We start from the raw sequence: 26,825 nt of genomic DNA on the forward strand, positions 1-26,825 counted from the left end.
GAGGCTCCATCTGTCTCCCTTCTGAACCGCAACAGTCACACACAGTACCAGGTCAGCCTACTGTACAAATGATTGACAAAAACAACACTCAAATATGAACAAGGGGAAAGCAGAGACATTTTGTAAAAAATGCTCATTTCTCAGGTCTTAGGCTATTGCTGCAAGTTGTGTGTGGGGGAACCATTAACCTCTCAGACAGGGTGATGAGGGTATGGTCCGGCCTGGAATGAGACACAGGCTGTAGAAATAGTTATTGAGTGACCCTGACTCACTAGGTGTCTGACCTGACTCACTAGGTGTCTGACCTGACTCACTAGGTGTCTGACCTGACTGACTAGGTGTCTGACCTGACTCACTAGGTGTCTGACCTGACTCACTAGGTGTCTGACCTGACTCACTAGGTGTCTGACCTGACTCACTAGGTGTCTGACCTGACTCACTAGGTGTCTGACCTGACTCACTAGGTGTCTGACCTGACTCATTAGGTGTCTGACCTGACTCACTAGGTGTCTGACCTGACTCATTAGGTGTCTGACCTGACTCACTAGGTGTCTGACCTGACTCACTAGGTGTCTGACCTGACTCACTAGGTGTCTGACCTGACTGACTAGGTGTCTGACCTGACTCACTAGGTGTCTGACCTGACTGACTAGGTGTCTGACCTGACTAACTAGGTGTCTGACCTGACTGACTAGGTGTCTGACCTGACTGACTAGGTGTCTGACCTGACTCACTAGGTGTCTGACCTGACTGACTAGGTGTCTGACCTGACTCACTAGGTGTCTGACCTGACTCACTAGGTGTCTGACCTGACTCACTAGGTGTCTGACCTGACGCATTAGGTGCCTGACCTGACGCATTAGGTGTCTGACCTGACTGACTAGGTGTCTGACCTGACTCACTAGGTGTCTGACCTGACTCACTAGGTGTCTGACCTGACTGACTAGGTGTCTGACCTGACTCACTAGGTGTCTGACCTGACTCACTAGGTGTCTGACCTGACTCACTAGGTGTCTGACCTGACTCACTAGGTGTCTGACCTGACTCACTAGGTGTCTGACCTGACTCACTAGGTGTCTGACCTGACTCACTAGGTGTCTGACCTCACTGACTAGGTGTCTGACCTCACTGACTAGGTGTCTGACCTGACTCACTAGGTGTCTGACCTGACTCACTAGGTGTCTGACCTGACTCACTAGGTGTCTGACCTGACTCACTAGGTGTCTGATCTGACTCACTAGGTGCCTGACCTGACTGACTAGGTGTCTGACCTGACTGACTAGGTGTCTGACCTGACTCTCTAGGTGTCTGACCTGACTCTCTAGGTGTCTGACCTGACTCACTAGGTGTCTGACCTGACTCACTAGGTGTCTGACCTGACTCTGTAGACCTCTGTGGCTGGGGGAGGTATTGACTAAGACATTGCCATTGACCATTCAGGTCAAGGGGTTCCTCAATCAGGTGGCATTTTGATACTATTCACTGTTCATTCAAACTATAGAACCTCAAACTCTTACATTAGGATATGTGTGTCTGTGTGTATTTGGATGTGTGTGTCTGTATGTGTGTGTGTGTGTGTGTGTGTGTGTGTGTGCTGCGACATGCGTGCATCTGTGTGCCAGTCCCTGGTGCTCACTGTGTTCCAGGCCCTGTCGTGGTGCCCAGCTCTCCTCCTGTGCCTCCCTGCTGGGCCTCTCTGCACCCCCATCACCCTGCTGTCTGATGGTACTGTGGGCACCGGGAGAGGGGCCAGCACGCCATGCTGAAAGGACAGGTTGACGGATAGAGATAGAAGATAAAAACAGAGGGATGGAGAGAGAGATGGAGAGAGAGAGGGGGATGGAGAGAGAGAGAGGGATGGAGAGAGAGAGAGAGGGATGGAGAGAGAGAGAGAGGGATGGAGAGAGAAAGAGAGGGATGGAGAGAGAGAAGTGGAGAGAGAGAGAGGGGGATGGAGAGAGAGAGAAGTGGAGAGAGAGAGAGGGGGATGGAGAGAGAGAGAGGGGGATGGAGAGAGAGAGGGTTTGAGAGAGAGAGAGGGATGGAGAGAGAGAGGGGGATGGAGAGAGAGAGGGATGGAGAGAGAGAGAGAGGGGGATGGAGAGAGAGAGAGACAGAGAGGGATGGAGAGAGAGAGGGGTAGAGAGAGAGAGGGGGGGATGGAGAGTGGGGGAGGGGGGTGGAGAGAGGGGGATGGAGAGAGAGAGGGATGGAGAGAGACAGAGAGGGATGGAGAGAGAGAGGGGGATGAGAGAGAGAGGGGGGAGTGGAGAGAGGGGGATGGAGAGAGAGAGAGAGAGAGAGAGGGATGGATGGAGAGAGAGAGAGGGATGGAGAGAGAGCGGGGGATGGAGAGAGAGAGAGGGATGGAGAGAGACAGAGAGGGATGGAGAGAGAGAGAAGGATGTAGAGAGACAGAGAGGGATGAGAGAGAGAGAGGGATGGAGAGAGACAGAGAGACAGAGAGGGATGGAGAGAAAGAGGGATGGAGAGAGAGAGAGAGAGGGATAAGGGATGTAAGAAGTAGCTTCAAGTTTTACTGTCACATGCACAAGTACAGTGAAATGAATTTCTTGCAAACTCAAAACCCAAATATGCAATAATCAATAGCAAAGTTTTACCAGAAAAAACACAAGAAAAAGTGATAGGAAATATGAAATACGCAATAAAGTAAGTAACTAACTTTAAGATAGAAAGCATACTATATAGAGGAAATGTTTTCACAGTCAGCTCCAATACAACCACATACTGTATCGTAGGAAGGACAGTAGGATGTAGCAACCACATACTGTATCGTAGGAAGGACAGTAGGATGTAACAACCATATACTGTATCATAGGAAGAACAGTAGGTTGTAACAACCACATACTGTATCGCAGGAAGGACAGTAGGATGTAACAACCACATACTGTATCGCAGGAAGGACAGTAGGATGTAACAACCACATACTGTATCGTAGGAAAAACAGTAGGATGTAACAACCACATACTGTATCGCAGGAAGGACAGTAGGATGTAACAACCACATACTGTATCGTAGGAAGGACAGTAGGATGTAACAACCACATACTGTATCGCAGGAAGGACAGTAGGATGTAACAACCACATACTGTATCGTAGGAAGGACAGTAGGATGTAACAACCACATACTGTATCGTAGGAAGGACAGTAGGATGTAACAACCACATACTGTATCGCAGGAAGAACAGTAGGATGTAACAACCACATACTGTATCGTAGGAAGAACAGTAGGATGTAACAACCACATACTGTATCGTAGGAAGAACAGTAGGATGCATGGTAATTATATTACTATCTCTATTACTATTACTAACCCCCCCCCCCCCCCATAGTTAAAAATGTACATAATCTCCTCTGGCCCAGTGTGTTTATGTGTGTGTGAGGTACAGAGAGAGCTCATTGACAATCTCTACTCTCTGAAGAAGCAGAGGCTTCTCTCACACCTCTCCTCTCTCCTCTCCTCTCCCTCCTCTCGTCTCTCCTCTCCTCTCCTCTCCTCTCCTCTCCTCTCCTCTCCTCTCACACCTCTCTCCTCTCTCTCCTCTCACACCTCTCCTCTCCTCTCCTCTCCTCACCTCCCCTCTATTCTCTCTCCTCTCCTCTCCTCTCACTCCTCTCCTCTCACTCCTCTCTCTCCTCTCTCTCCTCTCTCTCTCTCTCCTCTCCTCTCCTCTCCTCTCCTCTCCTCTCCTCTCCTCTCCTCTCATCTCCTCTCCTCTCACACACAAAGCCCTTCTACCAATATACCTGAGATTCAAACTTTCAATTCCAACTGTGACACTTGTACTTTCTAGATTGACTTTCACATATTCTTTCACCTATTCACCTGTTCACTTTGTTTCACTTCAAGTGATTGACATTGACTGTCAACAGGCTGTGACTGCATGGACTTCTGGAGGGTTGTGTGCGTTCTAAATGCCTGCACTTTATCTTTACCTTCTCTGCACTAGTAATAATTAGAGGCTAGTTCTAATCAGAGCTTTATCAGGGTTTAGTGTAAAGGGATTCATTATATCAGTAGGACAGCAGGCCCTCAGCATCAGAACATGGTTACCTGGCTGACGAGTCTGAAACACTGTCTTTATGCACTCTGTTATTCATACAACTCATGAGGAAGGACACTGTCTTTATGCACACAACTCATGAGGAAGGACACTGTCTTTATGCACTCTGTTATTCACACAACTCATGAGGAAGGACTCTGTCTTTATGCACACAACTCATGAGGAAGGACACTGTCTTTATGCACTCTGTTATTCACACAACTCATGAGGAAGGACTCTGTCTTTATGCACTCTGTTATTCACACAACTCATGAGGAAGGACACTGTCTTTAGGCACTCTGTTATGCACACAACTCATGAGGAAGGACACTGTCTTTATGCACTCTGTTATTCACACAACTCATGAGGAAGGACTCTGTCTTTATGCACTCTGTTATTCCCACAACTCATGAGGAAGGAGGGAGGGTGTGGGTGCAGAGAGGGGCTGGGGGATGGGGGATGGGGTAGGCAGGGGGGGATGCTGACACCTCCAGTTTCCCACGTTCCCCTGCTCTCACCTGCCCCCTGACAGACCAGGCCGCTGGAGGAAACAAGTCGTGTAACTCAAAACCCACAACTACCGAGCACGCTTTGTAATGAAATATACTGTGTGTCTATTCAAGGAAACGCTCTTACAGCATATGTGTGTTGTGGTATGTTTGTTCAGTAACTTTCTGGCCATGTTCATGTCACCTCTTCTCCATAGTGTCACTGCCAGATTCAGAGAGAAGTGGAACCAGTTAGGCGGTACACATGTCTGTCTGTCTGTCTGTCTGTCTGTCTGTCTGTCTGTCTGTCTGTCTGTCTGTCTGTCTGTCTGTCTGTACAGGCATGTGTCGGGTAGAATGGCAAGCTGCTGTAGGAGCTGTTTGCTCTCTCAGAAAGCACCAGATTAATCTGCTTGAACACACACACACACAGGTCATAGTTGTAGATAAATGGAGGATAGTGAGGTTATGCACGCTGCATAATCCTGACAGAGAGCATCACTAAACGGGCGACAGGACAAGAACCTCTGCACTTGGGAAATAGTCATTCACAGCCCCCGCTTTCTTCTCCCTCCTCTCTCTCCTCTCCTTCCTCTCCCTCCTCTCTCTCTCCTCTGTCTCTGTCTCTCTCCCTCGCTCTTGCTCCCACTCCCTCGCTCTCTCTCTCTGTTCCTCTCTCTGTCAGTCGTGGTGGTTCTCCGTTCCTCAGAGGCTCTGTAGGCAGTGTCAAGGCTGCTGTGTTGAGAAGGCTCTCTCTTTCTGATATATTTCTGATGTTCATATCATGTGATGTAAGAAGAGGTGGGTGGTATATGGAGGGGGAAGAGGGACACACAGACTGTTAGCCGTGGCCAGTCGCTGCCTGAGAAAGAGGTGTCGGATCAGTGGTGTGTCACTAGTGAGGTCACTGGACCCCACTGCCGCCGAAGTGTCTCTGCTCTGCTACTGCTCTCAGCAACCTCTACATAGCAAGAGGAAAACACTTCTCCCCAGCACTCCTCTCTGTCTCACTTCATGGGAAGTGTCTCCGGTGAAGCTGAGCCCATAAGCATTTCAGCAGGACTGCAATAAATACTCCACCACCAACTTTGACAGGCAGAGAAAGAAGAGGAAGAGGGAAGAGAGAAGACGGAGAGAAAGAAGCGGGATCAATATTTCAGAGCATAGCTCCAGAAATCCAGGCTTTACTCTGCCTGTCTGCCCATTCTGGAATTATTGTCAGCCTCCTCAGCCACCTCGCTAACACTGCTGCTGCTGCCTTCACAGGGATCAGTCCAATCCTGCAGGAAGTGGGGGGGTGTCAGAGTTGGCTGTGGGTGGTGTGACCTGTGCCAAAACTGTGAAGGAGGAGGAGGAAGGGGAGGCGGTGTTGTTGTTGTACTGTGAACCCCCCTCCCAGCTGTATGTGATGTGAGAGAACCAGGCGCATCTCTCCCTGCGACCCTCTCCTCTTTGCTCTAGCCCCAGTGAGAGCCGTGGATGCAGGCATGGCTGCCAGGCAGATGCCCCTGCTGCTGCTGCTGCTGGAGGTGCTGAGTGCAGTATGTATGCCAGGGGAAGGACAGGGGAGGTACAAGAGTGGCTGGAGGTGGAAAGGTGACAGGATCCGTGAGTAACCCCTCCTCCATTTCCCAAAAACGACTACTCTTTCTCTCTTTCTCTCTTTCTCTCTTGTTGTCACACACCTATCTCTCTCCCTCTTTTCTCTCTGATATCAGTTTGATGAAGTTGAGCTCTACCCGTCTGAGGCAGCCGTGTTTATTCAGACATGTCTCGTCTCCGTTCCTTGTTGACAGACAGCTGCAAGTGATTTATCAATGAAAATATGAAATAGCTGGCCTTACCTTCCGGGCTTAGGTTAGCAATGTGTGTGGCACTGAGCTTTGCTTGCAATTATTTGGCTTTGTTAGGACTACTTATAGACACTCTCTATTTTCTCTCTACCTCTCTCCTACTGTATTCCCAGTATGACTAATTCTCCTCCACTCCATTTCAGACAGTCATTAGTTGATCAGTGTTGAGTTGTTAAAAGCTGGTGAGAGCGGCCTGACTGGCAATTTCCTTCCTAGTAAAAAGCTGAGTGTCTCTCTCCAGGCATGAGTGCATTATAGATGCTGAGATGTCATGTGTGTGTGGAGAGCGAGAGAGCGCGAGAGAGAGCGAGAGAGAGAGCGAGAGAGAGAGCGAGAGAGAGAGAGAGAGAGAGAGAGAGAGAGAGAGAGAGAGAGAGAGAGAGAGAGAGAGAGCGAGAGAGAGAGAGAGAGAGACCATCGGTTCACAGTGGGTAGCAGCGCTGCCTTTCCCCCAGCTTTTAGACTGCATGGCTAATGTGATTGCGTGCCACCGCTGTTTGAAGGGAGATCGAGGAGTCTTGATACTGTTCCAAGATTAAATGACTGACTGTGAAATGTACTAAGTCATGGAAGATCTTCTGTCTCCAAGGATACCAGGTCAGTGTGATTTAGCATCACAAGGCAAGGCGCACTTTATAGTGTCGGCTGCTTATGAACGGAAGTTGTCCCTCCAAAGTTGTGGCATTGGTTTCTCTCTAAGGAAACACTTCCTTTCTCATCTGTACCTTACTGATGACTTCCTGGCATGGCTCCAGTCCTGGTGTGTTGTGTGTCATGCGTGGCCAGTCAGTGCACCCTGTCTGATGGCCCGGTGACTACGGCTCAGACCTTCTGTCAGTCTTAAAAAATACAAATAATTTAACCTTATTTATACAGCTTTTTCTCATTGAGATAAAATAAAAAATTTCAAGAGAGACCTCATCCAACAGCAGCAGGGAGAACAAAGTTTAAGTTAAAACAACTTACATACACTAACACAACATTGAACAAAACTATAAACACACATACATCACTACAATTACACATTATGTAAAGAAAACAAATGTCATAACTAACACAAGCCTTACTTAAAAAATGTTGAACCTTTATTTAACTAGGCAAGTCAGATAAGAACAAATTATTATTTACCATCACGGCCTGGGTTAACTGCCTTGTTCAGGGGCAGAACAACAGATTTTTACCTTGTCAGCTCAGGGATTTGAACTATCAACCTTCCGGTTACAGGCCCAACGCTCTAACCACTAGGCTACCTGCTGGTAATAAAAACCTATTTTCAGCTTGAGCTTCCTTCTCTACATGAACAGTGAAGCTCAGCTTGTCATCCACCCACACTCCCAAATATTTGTTCACTTACATCATGTAAAAACCCTTGAATATCAAACTGCTTCCAGTTTCTTTTCGCAATGACACGTGGAGATTGCTTAGGAATTGTATAATCTCTCACACAGGCAATAGCACAGTGATCACTTATGTCAGTCTGCAGCTTATGTCAGTCTGCAGGTCAGAGGTGATGATGTGTTAGCTGTTAGCTGGTTGGAAGTGTTTCACTTTTCACTCTGCAGAAGTTCTCTCTGTCTGAGTGGCTCAAAGTTCTTAATACCTCTTCTGTGACTTCCTCTTAGAATGAAAAAAAAAAGTTTTTGCTGTGGCTGGAAATGCAAGAGTTCAAAGTAAATTCTCACAGTTTTTTGTCTCTCAAACAAACACACACACACACACACACACACACACACACACACACACACACACACACACACACACACACACACACACACACACACACACACACACACACACACACACACACACACACACACACACACACACACACACACACACACACACACACACACACACACATATGCATACACTACAGACACATAAATGTAGGTGTACACTGTGTCTTGCAGTCAAAGCTATTGGTACCATGTGGGTTTTATAGTTGTAATTGAGGGCCCCTGGTCTAGTCTGGTGTGATTTCTCAGTCTGTCTCGTATCTCACCTGATCCCTCACCTCTCACTGACCTGAGACTGAGGGCAATCAAACACAGATTAATATTTATGTACAGGTGCAAGATTCCTTCTGTCAACTCCCATCGTAAAATGAACAGGTGGCTGCAGCTTAACTGGGGATTACAACACTGTACTGAGAAGGGCAGGCGTAGGTTTCTTACCAAGGTTTAAAGTTTCACTGTGTTATGTTGTCGCTCCACACTTAAATATTGACTTCATCTGTACAGGTAACTGCAATAACCCTGGTCCTGCAGAATGTCTTTCAAAGTGTCTATGGGTTTGTGTTTCTTTGTCATTGAGTAGTTGGATGTGTAGTGATGTACATCAGGTCTTCCCAAACTGGGGTACTGTTGGGGTATGCCAAATAAAAATGGGATTCCATTTGATATATATATATATATCAATATATATATATATATAGACAAGACCTATATATATATATTTTTTTAAAATTTAATAAAAAATCTTCACATTTTCAAACAGTACATTTATATTTTCCAGCGGGGCTATACATTTGGGTGAGGTTTTTATCTTGCCTGAGTAGCCTCATTTCACTGGCAACAATCAAATTTAACCATCTGGTGTTCAGCGAAATAACAACGCAATATCAAATACAGTTTGCCAAATAATGAACATCCAATCATATTAACCGTAACTCCCTCACGGGAAACCTTCACTCAGACATTTAGAAACGAAACATGACTTTTTGAAAAATAAGCCACGTAGTTTTTTGAGCGAGAATGAAGACGACATTCTAGTAGTGAGACATGTATAAAAGCAACAGATACCATTAATAAGAAGGGGCTAGAAGCATCTTATATGGTGAGGTACCAAATGGCTAGGACAGGCAAGCCCCATACTATCTTGGAGGACTTACAGTTTATTTCAGCTTTTATTTCTCTCATCACATTTCCAGTGGGTCAGAAGCTTGCATACACTCAATTAGTATTTGGTAGCATTGCCTTTAAATTGTTTAACTTTGGTCAAATGTTTCATGTAGTCTTCCACAAGATTCCTACAATAAGTTGGGTGAATTTTGTCCCATTCCTCCTGACAGAGCTGGTGTAACTGAATCAGGTTTGTAGGCCTCCTTGCTCGCACACACTTTTTCAGTTCTGCCCGAAAATGTTCTATAGGATTGAGGTCAGGGCTTTGTGATGGCCACTCCAATACCTTGACTTTGTTGTCCTTAAGGCATTTTGCCAAAACTTTGAAAGTATGCTTGGGGTTATTCTCCATTTGGAAGACCCATTTGCGACCAAGCTTTAACTTCCTGACTGATGTCTTCATCAGTTGCTTCAATATATCCACATAATCCTCCTTCCTCATGATGCCATCAATTTTGTGAAGTGCACCAGTCCCTCTTGCAGCAAAGCACCCCCACAACATGATGCTGCCACCCCAGTGCTTCACGGTTGGGATGGTGTTCTTTGGCTTGCAAGCCTCTCACTTTTCCTCCAAACATAACGATGGTCATTATGGCCAAACAGTTCTATATTTGTTTCATCAGACCAGAGGACATTTCTCCAAAAAGTACGATCTTTGTCCCCATGTGCAGTTACAAACTAAAAGCTGGCTTTTTAATGGCAGTTTTGGAGCATTGGCTTCTTCCTTGCAGAGTGGCCCCATGGTGTTTATACTTGCATACTATTGTTTGTAAAGATGAACGTGGTACCTTCAGGCGTTTGGAAATTGCTCCCAAGGATGAAACAGACTTGTGGAGGTCTACCATTTTTTTTCCTGAGGTCTTGGCTGATTTTCTTTGATCTTCCCATGATGTCAAACAAAGAGGCACTGAGTTTGAAGGTAGGGCTTGAAATACATCCACAGGTACACCTCCAATTGACTGAAATGATGTCAATTAGCCTAACAGAAGATTCTAAAGCCATGACATAATTTTCTGGAATTTTCCAAGCTGTTTAAAGGCACAGTCAACTTAATGTATGTAAACTTCTGACCCACTGGAATTGTGATACAGTGAATTAAAAGTGAAATAATCTGTCTGTAAACAATTGTTTGAAAAATTACTTGTTTCAAGCACAAAATAGATGTCCTAACTGACTTGCCAAAACTACAGTTTGTTAACCTGTCTAGGATGAGGGTGCCGCTAGCGGCACTCCCCCCCCCACCCCCACTGAAAAGGCAGAGCCGCGAAATTCAAAACAATTTTTTTTTTTAAATATTTAACTTTCACACATTAAAGTCCAATACAGCTAATGAAAGACACAGATCTTGTGAATCCAGCCAACATGTCCGATTTTTTAAATGTTTTACAGGGAAGACACAATATGTAAAGATGTAAATCTATTAGCTAAAAAAACATTAGCATAATCCACCATCTTTCTTTGTCCACCAACAACAGTAGCTATCACTAATTCGGCTAAACTAAGATATTTATAGCCCCTAACCAAGAAAAAAACTCATCAGATGACAGTCTGATAACATATTTATGGTATGGGATAGGTTTTGTTAGAAAAATGTGCATATTTCAGGTAGATGGCATAGGTTACAATTGCACCCACCGTCACAAATGGACTAGAATAACTACATAGAGCAACGTGTTTACCTACTTACTAATCATCAAACATTTTGTAAAAATACACAGCATACACTAATCGAAAGACACAGATCCTGTGAATACAGACAATATTTCAGATTTTCTAAGTGTCTTACAGCGAAAACACAATAAATCGTTATATTAGCATAGCACATGTGCAAACATTACCCCAGCATTAATTCTAGCCAAAGTGAGCGATAACGTAAACATCGCCAAAATATATAATTTTTTTCACTAACCTTCTCAGAATTCTTCAGATGACACCCCTGTAACATCACATTACAACATGCATATACAGTTTGTTCGAAAATGTGCATATTTAGCCACCAAAATCATGGTTAGACAATGGGGAAAGTAGCCCAGCTGGTGAGAAAATGTCCGTGCGCCATATTAGACAGTGATCTACTCGTATACATAAATACTCATAAACGTGACTAAAAAATATAGGGTGGACAGCGATTGATAGACAATTTAATTCTTAATACAATCGCGGAATTACATTTTTTTAAATTATCCTTACTTTTCAATACAGTTTGCGCCAAGCGAAGCTACGTCAAAAAACATGGCGTCCTAAGCCACTAACATTTTTAGACAGAAACACGATTTATCATAATAAAAATTTCCTACTTTGAGCTGTTCTTCCATCAGTATCTTGGGCAAAGGATCCTTTCTTGGGTCTAATCGTCTTTTGGTGGAAAGCTGTCCTCTTGCCATGTGGAAATGCCAACTGCGTTCAGCATGAACTGGAAGCGTGCCCAGCGATTCACAGCGTTTCAGAAATAAATGTCCCAAAATCGCACTAAACGGATATAAATTGCTATAAAACGCTTTAAATTAACTACCTTATGATGTTTTTAACTCCTATAACGAGTCTTAACATGACCGGAGAAAGATTACTCCCAACACTAATGCTTGGAACAGGTGCGGGTCGGTGTCCTCCACGCGCATGACGCAGCTGCAAAAGACTTACTAGCTACAGGGTTTTTTAATTTATAGTGCCTGTGAACGCGCAATCGACCCCATTGAAATCGTCATCACGTAAAGGCATCCAGGGGAAGACGTAAGCAGTGTCCGTATACTCATACGAATAACATTGGCTTTAAAACTGACTCCAGAACAGTGGCCAAAATTTCTGAAATCTGACTCCATGTCAGGGAAATTGCTGTAGAATGGGTTCTGTTCCACTTAGAGACAAAATTTCAACTCCTATAGAAACTATAGACTGTTTTCTATCCAATAATAATAATAATATGCATATTGTACGATCAAGAATTTTGTAGGAAGCCGTTTCAAAAATTACACGATTACCATAAATAGTGACAACAGCGCCCCCAGCCTCAACAGGTTAACAAGAAATTTGTGGAGTGGTTGAAAAACGAGTTTTAATGACTCCAACCTAAGTGTATGTAAACTTACGACTTCAACTGTAATTCTTCCTGCTGCCGCGGATATGGCTGGGACAATGCTGGGGGAAAAGGGCAAAAAAACTATACAGAAAATGACTTTGTCAAACAACACTGTTTCACGATGCATCAGTGACATGACAGGAGATGTTTTGAAACAATAACTGCTTCACATACAAGCCAGTGAACTCTATGCGTTACAGCTGTATGAGTCAAAAGACATGGCGGGCCTGGCACAGCTCCTTGTATATGTCTGTTACATTTATGGGGGGTCAATTAAGGAAGACATCCTCTTCTCCAAACCACTGGAAACCAGGACCACATGAGAGGATATGTTTTAAGTACTGGACAGCTTTGTGACATCAAATGGTCTTTGGTGGTCAAGATGTGTTGGTGTCTGCACTGATGGCGCAAAAGCCATGAAAGGGAGACATAGTGGAGTGGTAACGCGCGTGCAAGCAGTTGCTCCCTACACCACTTGGGTACACTGCAGCATCCAGCGTGAGGCTGTTGCTGCCAAGGGAATGCCTGACAGCGTGAAAGATGTTTGACAGCGTGAAAGATGTTTGAACACTATTTCTGTATTATGCAATGATATGGGCAGCGACCATGTAACGCTTTTACAACATACTGCGCTGGTTATCAAAGGGCAAAGTATTGACACGTTTTTTTGAATTGAGAGACAAGCTTCAAGTTTTCTTTACTGACCATAATTTTCACTTGTCTGACCGCTTGCATGATGACGAGTTTCTCACACGACAGGCCTATCAGGGTGATGTTTTTTCTCACCTGAATGATCTGAATCTAGGATTACAGGGACTCTCCGCAACTATATTCAATGCGAGGGACAAAATTGAGGCTTTAAAGAAGTTGGAGCTTTTTTCTGTCTGCATTAACAAGGACAACACACAGGTCTTTCCATCATTGTATGATTTTTTGTGTGCAAATGAACTAAAGCTTACGGACAATGTCAAATGTGATATAGCGAAGCACCTGAGTGAGCTGGGTGCGTAATTACGCAGGTACGTTCCCGAAACGGACGACACAAACAACTGGATTCGTTATCCCTTTCATGCCCTGCCTCCAGTCCACTTACCATTATCTGAACAAGAGAGCCTCATCGAAATTGCAAAACAAGCGGTTCTGTGAAAATTGAATTTAATCAGAAGCCACTGCCTGATTTCTGGATAGGGCTGCGTTCAGAGTTTATTGCCTTGGAAAACTGCACTGTTAAGACACTGATGGCCTTTGCAACCACGTACCTATGTGAGAGTGGATTCTCAGCCCTCACTAGCATGAAAACTAAATACAGGCACAGACTGTGTGTGGGAAAGATTTAAGACTGAGACTCTCTCCAATCAACCCAACATTGCAGAGTTATGTGCATCATTTCAAGCACACCCTTCTCATTAACCTGTGGTGAGTTATTCACCTTTTTTGTGAACAAATATGATTTTATATGTAAGATGGCTAAATTAAGAGCAACATTATTGATTATTATTATATTATTATTTGTGTCTGGTCCAATAAGAGCTCTTTGTCACTTCCCACGAGTCGGGTTGTGACAAACTCACACTCATTCTAATGTTTACTAAATGTAGTGTGTGTGTGGCAGGCTTACAATTATGGCAAAAAAACAACATTTGAGAGTGCGCTGACCCTGGTGCTAGAGGGGGTACGCAGCTGGAGGTTGAATGTTTGAAGGGGTACGGGACTATAAAATGTTTGGGAACCACGATGTACATGAATAAACGTTCCATTTGACAGCACCCAGTGAAAGACGGCGGTAATGATATGCAGGAGCACAGCTTGCCCATAAATGTGAAAGGTGATAATGTCATCAGAGAAACACAGACATTATTACCTTGGAGTAAATCTTCTCTGGCAGATACACACACAGACCCACAAACACACACGCACACACACAGGCAGGTACACACACACACACACACACACACACACACACACACACACACACACACACACACACACACACACACACACACACACACACACACACACACACACACACACACACACACACACACACACACAGGCAGGTACACACACACACACACACACACAGGCAGGTACACACACACACACACACACACACACACACACACACACACACACACACACACACACACACACACACACACACACACACACACACACACACACACAGCAGGCCTAGGCCTGGACCCAGAGTCTGCTGGAGGCCAGGAATAGAGAGGATGTTAGTGTGTGTGGTAAATAAAACACAGCTTTGTTTTTGGTGACCGAGTTGTCTCTTCCAGTTCTGTACCGCAGTATACTACCCCTCGTGGCAAAACGGGGCAGAGAGAAAAATGTGTGGTTTTAGAGCTAATATCATGCTATTTTACACATTTTGCCACGAGGCTGAGAGAAAATGCTGACTTTTTAGAGCTAATTTCCTGCTATTATACACATTTTGCCATGAGACTAAGATATCATTTTGCCATTTTAAAGCTAATTTCCTGTCATTAAGAAAATAATAATGGTTTATAACGTGTTTATATGCTATTTCGGGGGGCTCCCCAAAGCTGCGGTGAGATAGTCTTTTCAAAGCCAGCTGATTTACTGCGGATGGAAATTGCTTTTTTACAAGGAAGGGAAGTAGAATTGAGAAATGGAGCGTGTGTCTTTTACAAGTTGATGTCTCTTCTCTCTCCTCTCTTTTCCTTCAGGGAGGGGTAACATGCTGCTATAGGACTGAGAGATAATTGCTGTTAGCTGGGCTGGACTGTTCTCTTGGTTTATGATACCTGGTGTGAAGGATGCTGGGTCCTCCAGACTGGCCTCTTCACTGGTGATTGCTGGGCTGGACTGTGCTTTGTGTTGCTGCTGAAGAGGCAGTTTACCATCTGCGTGTGTGTGTGTGTGTGTGCATCTTCCCGTGTGCGTGTGTTTGTGGTGTGTGTGTGTGTGTGTGTTTTGTGTGTGTGTGTGTGTGTGTGTGTGTTTTGTGTGTGTGTGTGTGTGTGTGTGTGTTTTGTGTGTGTGTGTGTGTGTGTGTGTGTTTTGTGTGTGTGTGTGTGTGTGTGTGTGTGTGTGTGTGTGTGTGTGTGTGTGTGTGTGTGTGTGTGTGTGTGTGTGTGTGTGTGTGTGTGTGTGTGTGTGTGTGTGTGTGTGTGTGTGTGTGTGTGTGTGTGCGTTTGTGTGGGTGACAAATTGAACCATGACAGCCTGGCTCAGCAGGCAGTGAAAATCATCTCCAGTGACATTTATCCAGGTCAGTATGACACTCTGACACTTGTCCACCATCAGACTTGTCCGTGTCGCGTTGCTTGATATTAGTGATGGTCTTTGAATAGACTTTTAAATAGACACCCTCTGTTTTTTTAATTTGTTGGACATGTATCCGGTTCAGTGGTGGTCAGTGACGATTATTTTTTTCATGAGCATGACCTTATTTCAGGAGCATGGCCTTATTTCAGGAGCATGGCCTTATTTCAGGAGCATGGCCTTATTTCAGGAGCATGGCCTTATTTCTATTACAGCATGTTGGATGACTGTCATTCCCATTCCATTCACCAAGTTCAATATAACATCGACAGGTTTAGGCTACTACATGATACTCACATTTTTGTTATACCCATCATGAGGTTGTTACAACCTAGCCTATGAATGAAAGTTTACAACGTAGGTGCACACAGGTCGAGAGACAAATTGGTGCCCGAAGAAATGGCAGCAGTTTTACGGGCGCCCAACCAATTGTGCTATTATGTGGTTTTTTTCACATTATTTGTAACTTATTTTGTATATAATGTTTCTGCAACCGTATCTTACGGCAAAAAAGAGCTTCTGGATATCAGGACTGCGATCACTCAACTCGGATTATAAAAATATTTTTTCTTCAACAAGCAAGACGCACAGGACATTCTCCAAACACCCAACAGGGCCAACATCCCCGGTATTTGCAAGAGGAAGCGACGCAGGTACAGAGGACAAAGAGCCGGATGCCTCGTCTGGACCCGGAAAAGTTGAGTGGGAAAGCTGCCGTTACCGTCAATACTACTCGCCAACGTGCAATCATTGGACAATAAACTAGACGAGGTACGATCACGAATATCCTACCATCGGGACATCAAAAACTGTAATATCATATGTTTCAAGGAATCGTGGCTGAATGACGACATGGATATTCAGCTAGCGGGATATACGCTGCACCGACAAGATAGAACAGCACACTCTGGTAAGACGAGGGGGGGCGGTCTGTGCATGTTTGTAAACAACAGCTGGTGCACAAAATCTAAGGAAGTCTCAAGATTTTGCTCGCCTGAAGTAGAGTATATTGTGATAAATTGCAGGCCACACTACTTGCCTAGAGAGGTCTCAGCTATACTTTTCATGGCTGTTTATTTACCACCACAGACAGATGCTGGCACTAACACCACACTCAGTCAGCTGTATAAGGAAACAGGAAACCACTCACCCAGAGGCGGCGCTCCTAGTGGCCGGAGACTTTAATGCAGGGAGTCTTAAATCAGTTCTACAAAATTTCCATCAACATGTTAAATGTGCAACCAGAGGGAAAAAAAATCTAGATTCACCTGTACTCCACACAAAGAGATGCGTACAAAGATCTTCCTCGCCCTCCATTTGGTAAATCTGACCACAACTCTATCCTCCTGATTCCTGCTTACAAGCAAAAATTAAAGCAGGAAACACCAGTGACTCGGTCTATAAAAAAGTGGTCACAGACTGGAACATATTCTGTGATTCTTCCGATGGCATTGAGGAATACACCACATCAGTCACTGGATTTGTCAATAAGTGCATCGAGGACGTCGTCACACAGTGACTGTACGTACATACCCCAACCAGAAGCCATGGATTACAGGCAACATTTGCAATGAGCAGAAGGGTAGAGCTTCCGCTTTCTAGGTGCGGGACTCTAACCCGGAAGCTTACAAGAAATCCTGCTATGCCCTGCAACGAACCATCAAACAGGCAAAGCGTCAATACAGGGCTAAGATTGAATCATACTACACTGGCTCCTACGCTCGTCTTCTGTGGCAGGGCTTGCAAACTATTACAGACTACAAAGGGAAGCACAGCCGCGAACTGCCGAGTGACACGAGCCTAGCAGATGAGCTAAATCACTTCTATGCTCGCTTCGAGGCAAGCAACACTGAGGCATGCATGAGAGCATCAGCTGTTCCGGACGACTGTGTGATCCCTCTCTCCGTAGCCGACGTGAGTAAGACCTTTAAGCAGGTCAACATACACAAGGCTGCGGGGCCGATTACCAGGACGTGTGGAATGCATAAACCTCTGATCACACTTAAACACCGTTCACATTCATTGAAGCCACATTGTATTACTTCTCGCATCTACGCACTCTCCTCCTCTCACATTTTCCCTTCGCTTGTGGACTTCAATACACAACAAATCAGCTGTACGTGACCAGGTGAAAAAACCTTTCCAAATCAAACCATGTCATAACCGCTACACACAGCCTACATCGTTGTCCCCATATTAGCTAAAGTAACGTCATAGTCAACATACAGTGCCTTGCAAAAGTATTTATCCCCGTTGGCATTTTTCCTATGTCCTATTTAAAAGTAAAGGGTGCTTATGTATTCACACCCTTTGCTATGAAGCCCCTAAATAAGATATGGTGCAACTAATTACTTTCAGAAGTCACATAATTAGTTAAATATAAATATCCGAAACTTTGAACATCCCACGGAGCACCATTAAATCCATTATTAAAAAATGGAAAGAATATGGCACCACAACAAACCTGCCAAGAGAGAGCCACCCACCAAATCTCACGGACCAGGCAAGGTCTGCATTAATCAGATGCAACAAAGAGACCAAAGATAACCCTGAAGGAGCAGCAAAGCTCCAGAGCGGAGATTGGAGTATCTGTCCATAGGACCACTTTAAGCTGTACACTCCACAGAGCTGGGCTTTATGGAAGAGTGTCCAGAAAAAAAAGCCCTCGCTTAAAGAAAGAAATAAGCAAAAATGTTTGGTGTTTGCCAAAAGGCATGTGGGAGACTCCCCAAACATATGGAAGAAGGTACACTGGTCAGATGAGACTAAAATTGAGCTTTTTGGCCATCAAGGAAAACGCTTTGTCTGGCGCAAACCCAACACTTCTCATCACCCGATAACACAATTATTTTTAATCGGCAGGGAATGGGATACTGGTCAGAATTGAAGGAATGATAGATGGCGCTAAATACAGGGATATTCTTGAGGGAAACCTGTTTCAGTCTCCAGAGACTTGAGAGTGGGACGGAGGTTCACCTTCCTACATGACAATGACCCTAAACATACTCCTAAAGCAACACTCGAGGGGTTTAAGGGGAAACATTTAAATGTCTTGGAATGGCCTAGTCAAAGCCCAGACCTCAATCCAATTGAGAGGCAATACATTTGTAAAACCAAAAGCTTACCTTGAGTTCCAGTGTTGTGTTGGATAGTCATAGCCAGCTAGCTAACATAGCATCCCTCTGTTTGGGCAGGGTGTTTGAGTAGGCTAAACTAGCTAACTGTATTTGCTAGCTAAGTAAGTGAAACTGAAAGTTTAAAAAAATACTCTCGTCAGGCTAGGGAAAAACTGGCACCACAGGATAACAAGAACTTCGCTGGAACAAACGACTTGAAATGCGGACTGACTGAGAAAAGGCTATGATCTGGCAGCGTGGAAGTGGCAGGGCTGTGTCATGACGTGGCCCTTTCTGTGTGTAGATTGTGGCTTCCTCATCTCTCACTCTCTCCTACACCCATGTTCTGTTATCTCAGGTCGTAAATTACTGCAGAGAGTTTCACAGTAGAACAAAGGAACTCCCGCCAAATTCTACTACATCACAGACTTTGAGAACTGAACAATACCCATATTTTGGAGAATGTGTAAACGGTCGGTGGAGAGCCAGCTATGACCCGGTACGTTTTGTTTCATGTTTGTGACCTCATGAAAGACAATACAGCCACATTACCCTAACTTTGTTTATACAGGTGCCTCAGTTATGAAGTTTGCATCTAATTATTGTATACAATGAATGTAACGAGTGACGCTCTCCTCATCCTCAGATGAGGTGAGGAGAGAAGGATCCTCAGACCAAAACGCAGGCTTTGGGAAATAAGCCATCTTTATTAACACAACGATAAAGATGGCAACACGAAACGAAACAAACACTTGCAAAACTACAAAATAACAAAACGACGTTGACGAGACCTGAACATAAACTTACATAACTAAACATAAACTTACGTACAGGTAACAGACGACATCGAAACGAAAACGAAACAAACAAACGCTACAGTCCTATGTGGTACGAACATAACATACGGACACAGGAGACAATCACCCACAAACAAACAGTGAGAATGCCCTACCTAAATATGACTCTTAATTAGAGGCAAACGCAAACCACCTGCCTCTAATCAAGAGCCATACCAGGCAAACCGAAACCAACATAGAAACAGATAACATAGAATGCCCACCCAACCTCACGTCCTGACCAACTAACACACAAAAACTAACATAAATAGGTCAGGAACGTGACAGTACCCCCCCCACAAGGTGCGAACTCCGGACGCACCAGCACAAAGTCTAGGGGAGGGTCTGGGTGGGCATCTAACCACGGTGGTGGCTCAGGCTCCGGGCGCGGTTCCCACCCCACCATAATCCATCCTAACTTCCTCCCTCCAAGAATGTCCACCCTCTTTTGACCCCCACAAAATTCCCTTAACAACATATCTAATAGGGACAACACCGGGACAGAGAGATAAATCAAGAAAGAGGGATAGATAAGAATATAGAGATAGATGAAGATAGAGAGGGAGATTAGGATAGAGGGGCAACTCCGGACTGAAAGGCAGCTCCGGACAGAGAGACAGCTCTGGACTGATGGGCAGTTCTGGGTATCCAGCCTTTTCAGGCTGAAGGGCAGCTCATGGCTGACTGACGAATCTCGATGCTCATGGCTGGCTGACGGCTCTCGACGCTCATGGCAGGCTGACGGCTCTCGACGCTCATGGCAGGCTGACGGCTCTCGACGCTCATGGCAGGCTGACGGCTCTCGACGCTCATGGCAGGCTGACGGCTCTCGACGCTCATGGCAGGCTGACGGCTCTCGACGCTCATGGCAGGCTGACGGCTCTCGACGCTCATGGCGCTCTGACGGCTCTGGCTGCTCATGGCGCTCTGACGGCTCTGGCTGCTCATGGCTCTCTGACGGCTCTGGCTGCTCATGGCTCTCTGACGGCTCTGGCTGCTCATGGCTCTCTGACGGCTCTGGCTGCTCATGGCTCTCTGACGGCTCTGGCTGCTCATGGCTCTCTGACGGCTCTGGCAGATCCTGTCTGGTTGGCGGCTCTGGCAGATCCTGTCTGGTTGGCGGCTCTGGCAGATCCTGTCTGGTTGGCGGCTCTGGCAGATCCTGTCTGGTTGGCGGCTCTGGCAGATCCTGTCTGGTTGTCGGCTCTGGCAGATCCTGTCTGGCTGACGGCTCTAGCGGCTCCTGTCTGGCTGATGGCTCTAGCGGCTCCTGTCTGGCTGACGGCTCTGTAGGCTCATGGCAGACGGGCGGCTTTGCAGGCTCCTGGCAGACGGATGGCTCAGACGGCGCTGGGGAGACGGATGGCTCAGATGGCGCTGGGGAGACGGATGGCTCAGATGGCGCTGGGGAGACGGATGGCTCAGATGGCGCTGGGGAGACGGATGGCTCAGATGGCGCTGGTGAGACGGATGGCTCTGGCCGGATACGGCGCACTGTAGACCTGGTGCGTGGTGCCGGAACTGGAGGCACCGTGCTAATGATAAGCACCTTCCTACTAGTGCGGGGAGCAGGGACAGGGCACACTGTATTCTCAAAGCCTACTCTATCCCTGATGCGTGGTACCGGCACTGGTGACGCCGGGCTGAGGACAAGCACATCAGGATTAGTAGGGGGAGAATATACAGTGTGTACAGGGCTCTGGAGACGCACTGGTAGCTTAGTGCGTGGGGCCGGAACTGGAGGCACCTGGCTAGATACACGCACTACAGGGAGAGTGCGTGGAGGAGGAACAGGGCTCAGGATACGCACTGGTAGCCTAGTGCGTAGTGTATACACTGTAGGTACTAGGCTGGGGCGGGGAGGTGGTGCCGGAAATACCGGACCGTGGAGGCGTACTGGCACTCTTGAGCATTGAGCTTGCCCAACCTTACCTGGTTGAATGCTCCCGGTTGCCCGACCAGTGCGGGGAGGTGGAATAACCCGCACCGGCCTATGTAGGCGAACCGGAGAAACCATGCGTAAGGCCGGTGCCATGTATGCCGGCCCGAGGAGACGCACTGGAGACCAGACGCGTTGAGCCGGCCTCATGACACCTGGCTCAATACCCAATCTAGCCCTCCCAGTGCGGGGAGGTGGAATAACCCGCACCGGGCTATGCACTCGTACAGGAGACACCGTGCGCTCTACTGCGTAACACGGCGCCTGCCCGTACTCCCGCTCTCCACGGTAAGCCTGGGAAGTGGGCGCAGGTCTCCTACCTGCCCTTGGCCCACAATCTCCTAGCCCCCCCCCAAGAAATTTTTGGGAATTACTCACAGGCTTTTTTGGCTTCCGTGCCAGACGCGTTCCCTCATAGCTCCGGTTCCTCTCCCAGGTAGCCTCTGCTCTCCTCAATGCCTCCACCTGTTCCCATGGGAGGCGATCCCTCCCAGCCAGGATCTCCTCCCAAGTGTAGCAACCCTTTCCATCCAAAACATCGTCCCATGTCCATTGCTCCTTTCTCTCCTGTCCCTTACTCCGTTTCGTTTTCCCTTGCCGCTTGGTCTTAGCGTGTTGGTGGGTGATTCTGTAACGAGTGACGCTCTCCTCATCCTCAGATGAGGTGAGGAGAGAAGGATCCTCAGACCAAAACGCAGGCTTTGGGAAATAAGCCATCTTTATTAACACAACGATAAAGATGGCAACACGAAACGAAACAAACGCTTGCAAAACTACAAAATAACAAAACGACGTTGACGAGACCTGAACATAAACTTACATAACTAAACATAAACTTACGTACAGGTAACAGACGACATCGAAACGAAAACGAAACAAACAAACGCTACAGTCCTATGTGGTACGAACATAACATACGGACACAGGAGACAATCACCCACAAACAAACAGTGAGAATGCCCTACCTAAATATGACTCTTAATTAGAGGCAAACGCAAACCACCTGCCTCTAATCAAGAGCCATACCAGGCAAACCGAAACCAACATAGAAACAGATAACATAGAATGCCCACCCAACCTCACGTCCTGACCAACTAACACACAAAAACTAACATAAATAGGTCAGGAACGTGACAATGAATGAGTAAAGCTTAAACTATTTGTTAAATGATGTAATGTGATGTTAAACCTTTAATGTGAGAGAATTTTATTCCCTTTAACTAAGTCATTGGCCCGCCCCTGTGAGCACGGTGGAGAGCCTTATCCAATTGTTAGGAATTTTTATTTTTATTTTTTTTATTTTTTTTATTTCACCTTTATTTAACCAGGTAGGCTAGTTGAGAACAAGTTCTCATTTGCAACTGCGACCTGGCCAAGATAAAGCATAGCAGTGTGAACAGACAACAACACAGAGTTACACATGGAGTAAACAATAGACAAGTCAATAACATGGTAGAAAAAAGAGAATCTATATACAATGTGTGCAAAAGGCATGAGGTAGGCAATAAATCGAATAATTACAATTTAGCAGATTAACACTGGAGTGATAAATCATCAGATGATCATGTGCAAGAAGAGATACTGGTGTGCAAAAGAGCAGAAAAGTAAATAAATAAAAGCAGTATGGGGGTGAGGTAGGTAAATTGGGTGGGTAGTTTACAGATGGACTATGTACAGCTGCAGCGATCGGTTAGCTGCTCGGATAGCAGATTTTTAAAGTTGTTGAGGGAGATAAAAGTCTCCAACTTCAGAGATTTTTGCAATTCGTTCCAGTCGCAGGCAGCAGAGAACTGGAAGGAAAGGCGTCCAAATGAGGTTTTGGCTTTAGGGATGATCAGTGAGATACACCTGCTGGAGCGCGTGCTACGGGTGGGTGTAGCCATCGTGACCAGTGAACTGAGATAAGGCGGCACTTTACCTAGCATAGCCTTGTAGATGACCTGGAGCCAGTGGGTCTGACGACAAACATGTAGCGAGGGCCAGCCGACTAGGGCATACAGGTCGCAGTGGTGGGTCGTATAAGGTGCTATTTTTTGCTTTAGTAACAAAACGGATGGCACTGTGATAAACTGCATCCAGTTTGCTGAGTAGAGTATTGGAAGCTATTTTGTAGATGACATCGCCGAAGTCGAGGATCGGTAGGATAGTCAGTTTTACTAGGGTAAGTTTGGCGGCGTGAGTGAAGGAGGCTTTGTTCCGGAATAGAAAGCCGACTCTAGATTTGATTTTGGATTGGAGATGTTTGATATGAGTCTGGAAGGAGAGTTTGCAGTCTAGCCACACACCTAGGTACTTATAGATGTCCACATATTCTAGGTCGGAACCGTCCAGGGTGGTGATGCTAGTCGGGCGTGCGGGTGCAGGCAGCGAGCGGTTGAAAAGCATGCATTTGGTTTTACTAGCGTTTAAGAGCAGTTGGAGGCCACGGAAGGAGTGTTGTATGGCATTGAAGCTCGTTTGGAGGTTAGATAGCACAGTGTCCAGGGAAGGGCCGGAAGTATACAGAATGGTGTCGTCTGCGTAGAGGTGGATCAGGGAATCGCCCGCAGCAAGAGCAACATCATTGATGTATACAGAGAAAGGAGTCGGCCCGAGAATTGAACCCTGTGGTACCCCCATAGAGACTGCCAGAGGACCGGACAACATGCCCTCCGATTTGACACACTGAACTCTGTCTGCAAAGTAGTTGGTGAACCAGGCAAGGCAGTCATTAGAAAAACCGAGGCTATTGAGTCTGCCGATAAGAATATGGTGATTGACAGAGTCGAAAGCCTTGGCCAGGTCGATGAAGACGGCTGCACAGTAATGTCTTTTATCGATGGCGGTTATGATATCGTTTAGTACCTTGAGCGTGGCTGAGGTGCACCCTTGACCGGCTCGGAAACCGGATTGCACAGCGGAGAAGGTACGGTGGGATTCGAGATGGTCAGTGATCTGTTTGTTGACTTGGCTTTCGAAGACCTTAGCTAGGCAGGGCAGGATGGATATAGGTCTGTAACAGTTTGGGTCCAGGGTGTCTCCCCCTTTGAAGAGGGGGATGACAGCGGCAGCTTTCCAATCCTTGGGGATCTCAGATGATACGAAGGAGAGGTTGAACAGGCTGGTAATAGGGGGTGCGACAATGGCGGCGGACAGTTTCAGAAATAGGGGGTCCAGATTGTCAAGCCCAGCTGATTTGTATGGGTCCAGGTTTTCCAGCTCTTTCAGAACATCTGCTATCTGGATATGGGTAAAGGAGAAGCTGGGGAGGCTTGGGCGAGTAGCAGCGGGGGGGGGGCGGGGCTGTTGGCCAAGGTTGGAGTCGCCAGGTGGAAGGCATGGCCAGCCATTGAGAAATGTTTGTTGAAGTTTTCGATTATCACGGACTTATCAGTGGTGACCGTGTTATCTAGCCTCAGTGCAGTGGGCAGGTGGGAGGAGGTGCTCTTGTTTTCCATGGACTTTACAGTATCCCAGAACTTTTTGGAGTTAGAGCTACAGGATGCAAATTTCTGCTTGAAAAAGCTGGCCTTTGCTTTCCTGACTGACTGCGTGTATTGGTTCCTGACTTCCCTGAACAGTTGCATATCACTGGGGCTCTTCGATGCTATTGCAGTTCGCCACAGGATGTTTTTGTGCTGGTCGAGGGCAGTCAGGTCTGGAGTGAACCAAGGGCTATATCTGTTCTTGGTTCTGCATTTTTTGAACGGAGCATGCTTGTCTAATATGGTGAGGAAGTAACTTTTAAAGAATGACCAGGCATCCTCAACTGACGGGATGAGGTCAATATCCTTCCAGGGTACCCGGGCCAGGTCGATTAGAAAGGCCTGCTCGCAGAAGTGTTTCAGGGAGCGTTTGACAGTGATGAGGGGTGGTCGTTTGACCGTGGACCCGTGGCGGATACAGGCAATGAGGCAGTGATCGCTGAGATCTTGATTGAAGACAGCAGAGGTGTATTTGGAGGGCAAGTTGGTCAGGATAATGTCTATTAGGGTGCCCATGTTTACGGATTTAGGGTTGTACCTGGTGGGTTCCTTGATGATTTGTGTGAGATTGAGGGCATCAAGCTTAGATTGTAGGACTGCCGGGGTGTTAAGCATATTCCAGTTTAGGTCACCTAACAGAACAAACTCTGAAGCTAGATAGGGAGCGATCAATTCACAGATGGTGTCCAGGGCACAGCTGGGAGCTGAGGGGGGTCGGTAGCAGGCGGCAACAGTGAGAGACTTATTTCTGGAGAGATTAATTTTTAAAATTAGAAGTTCGAACTGTTTGGGCATAGACTTGGAAAGTATGACAGAACTTTGCAGGCTATCTCTGCAGTAGATTGCAACTCCTCCGCCTTTGGCAGTTCTATCTTGACGGAAAGTGTTATAGTTGGGTATGGAAATCTCAGAGTTTTTGGTGGCCTTCCTAAGCCAGGATTCAGACACAGCAAGGACATCAGGGTTGGCAGAGTGTGCTAAAGCGGTGAGTAAGGCAAACTTAGGGAGGAGGCTTCTGATGTTAACATGCATGAGGCCAAGGCTTTTTCGATCACAGAAGTCAACAAATGAGGGTGACTGGGGACATGCAGGGCCTGGGTTTACCTCCACATCACCCGAGGAACAGAGTAGTAGTAGGATGAGGGTGCGGCTAAAGGCTATCAAAACTGGTCGCCTAGAGCGTTGGGGACAAGGAATAAAAGGAGCAGATTTATGGGCGTGGTAGAATAGATTCTGGGCATAATGTGCAGACCAGGGTATGGTGGGGCACGGATACAGCGGAGGCAAGCCCAGGCACTGGGTAATGATAAGAGAGGTTGTATCTCTGGACATGCTGGTCTCAATGGGTGAGGTCACCGCATGTGTGGGGGGTGGGACAAAGGAGGTATCAGAGGTACGGAGAGTGGAACTACGGGGTCCATTGCAAACCAAAACAATGATAACTAGCCTGAACAACAGTATGCAAGGCATATTGATATTTGAGAGAGACATACAATAAGGCATAAAGTGATTGCAGGTCATGATTGGGAGAGCTAGCTAAAACAGCAGGTGAGATAACAGCAGCTAGTCAGCTAACACAGCAACAGAAGGTAAAAATGGCGACGACTGGGCAGAGAGGGTCGGATTAACTACACACAGATCCTGAGTTAAGGCACAGAGCCGACAGATAAAACACAAATAAACAGAATGGAGTACCGTGAATTAATGGACAGTCAAGCAGGCATCAGCTATGTAGCCAAGTGATCATAGTGTCCAGGGGGCAGCCGTAGATGGAGTAGTGAGGC

The 26,825-nt window shown here is 46.3% G+C and overlaps 1 protein-coding gene across 2 annotated transcripts in view; it reads left to right on the forward strand.

Annotated features, from left to right (window-relative positions):
* The first annotated feature begins 5,308 nt into the window (after nt 1-5,308).
* The window catches only part of LOC129832536 (roundabout homolog 1-like), a 448,098-nt gene continuing 426,581 nt past the window's right edge, over nt 5,309-26,825 (forward strand). Inside the window, exon 1 of one of the 2 annotated variants that reach the window (XM_055896657.1) lies at nt 5,309-6,159. In XM_055896657.1, coding sequence (XP_055752632.1) covers nt 6,039-6,159 — 121 coding nt within the window. In that variant the 5' untranslated portion in view covers nt 5,309-6,038. The remainder of the gene's footprint in view (nt 6,160-26,825) is intronic. The other variant, XM_055896660.1, reaches the window with a different exon arrangement.

This window comes from Salvelinus fontinalis, chromosome 33, assembly GCF_029448725.1.
Source record: "Salvelinus fontinalis isolate EN_2023a chromosome 33, ASM2944872v1, whole genome shotgun sequence".
NCBI classification, from domain to species: Eukaryota; Metazoa; Chordata; class Actinopteri; order Salmoniformes; family Salmonidae; genus Salvelinus; species Salvelinus fontinalis.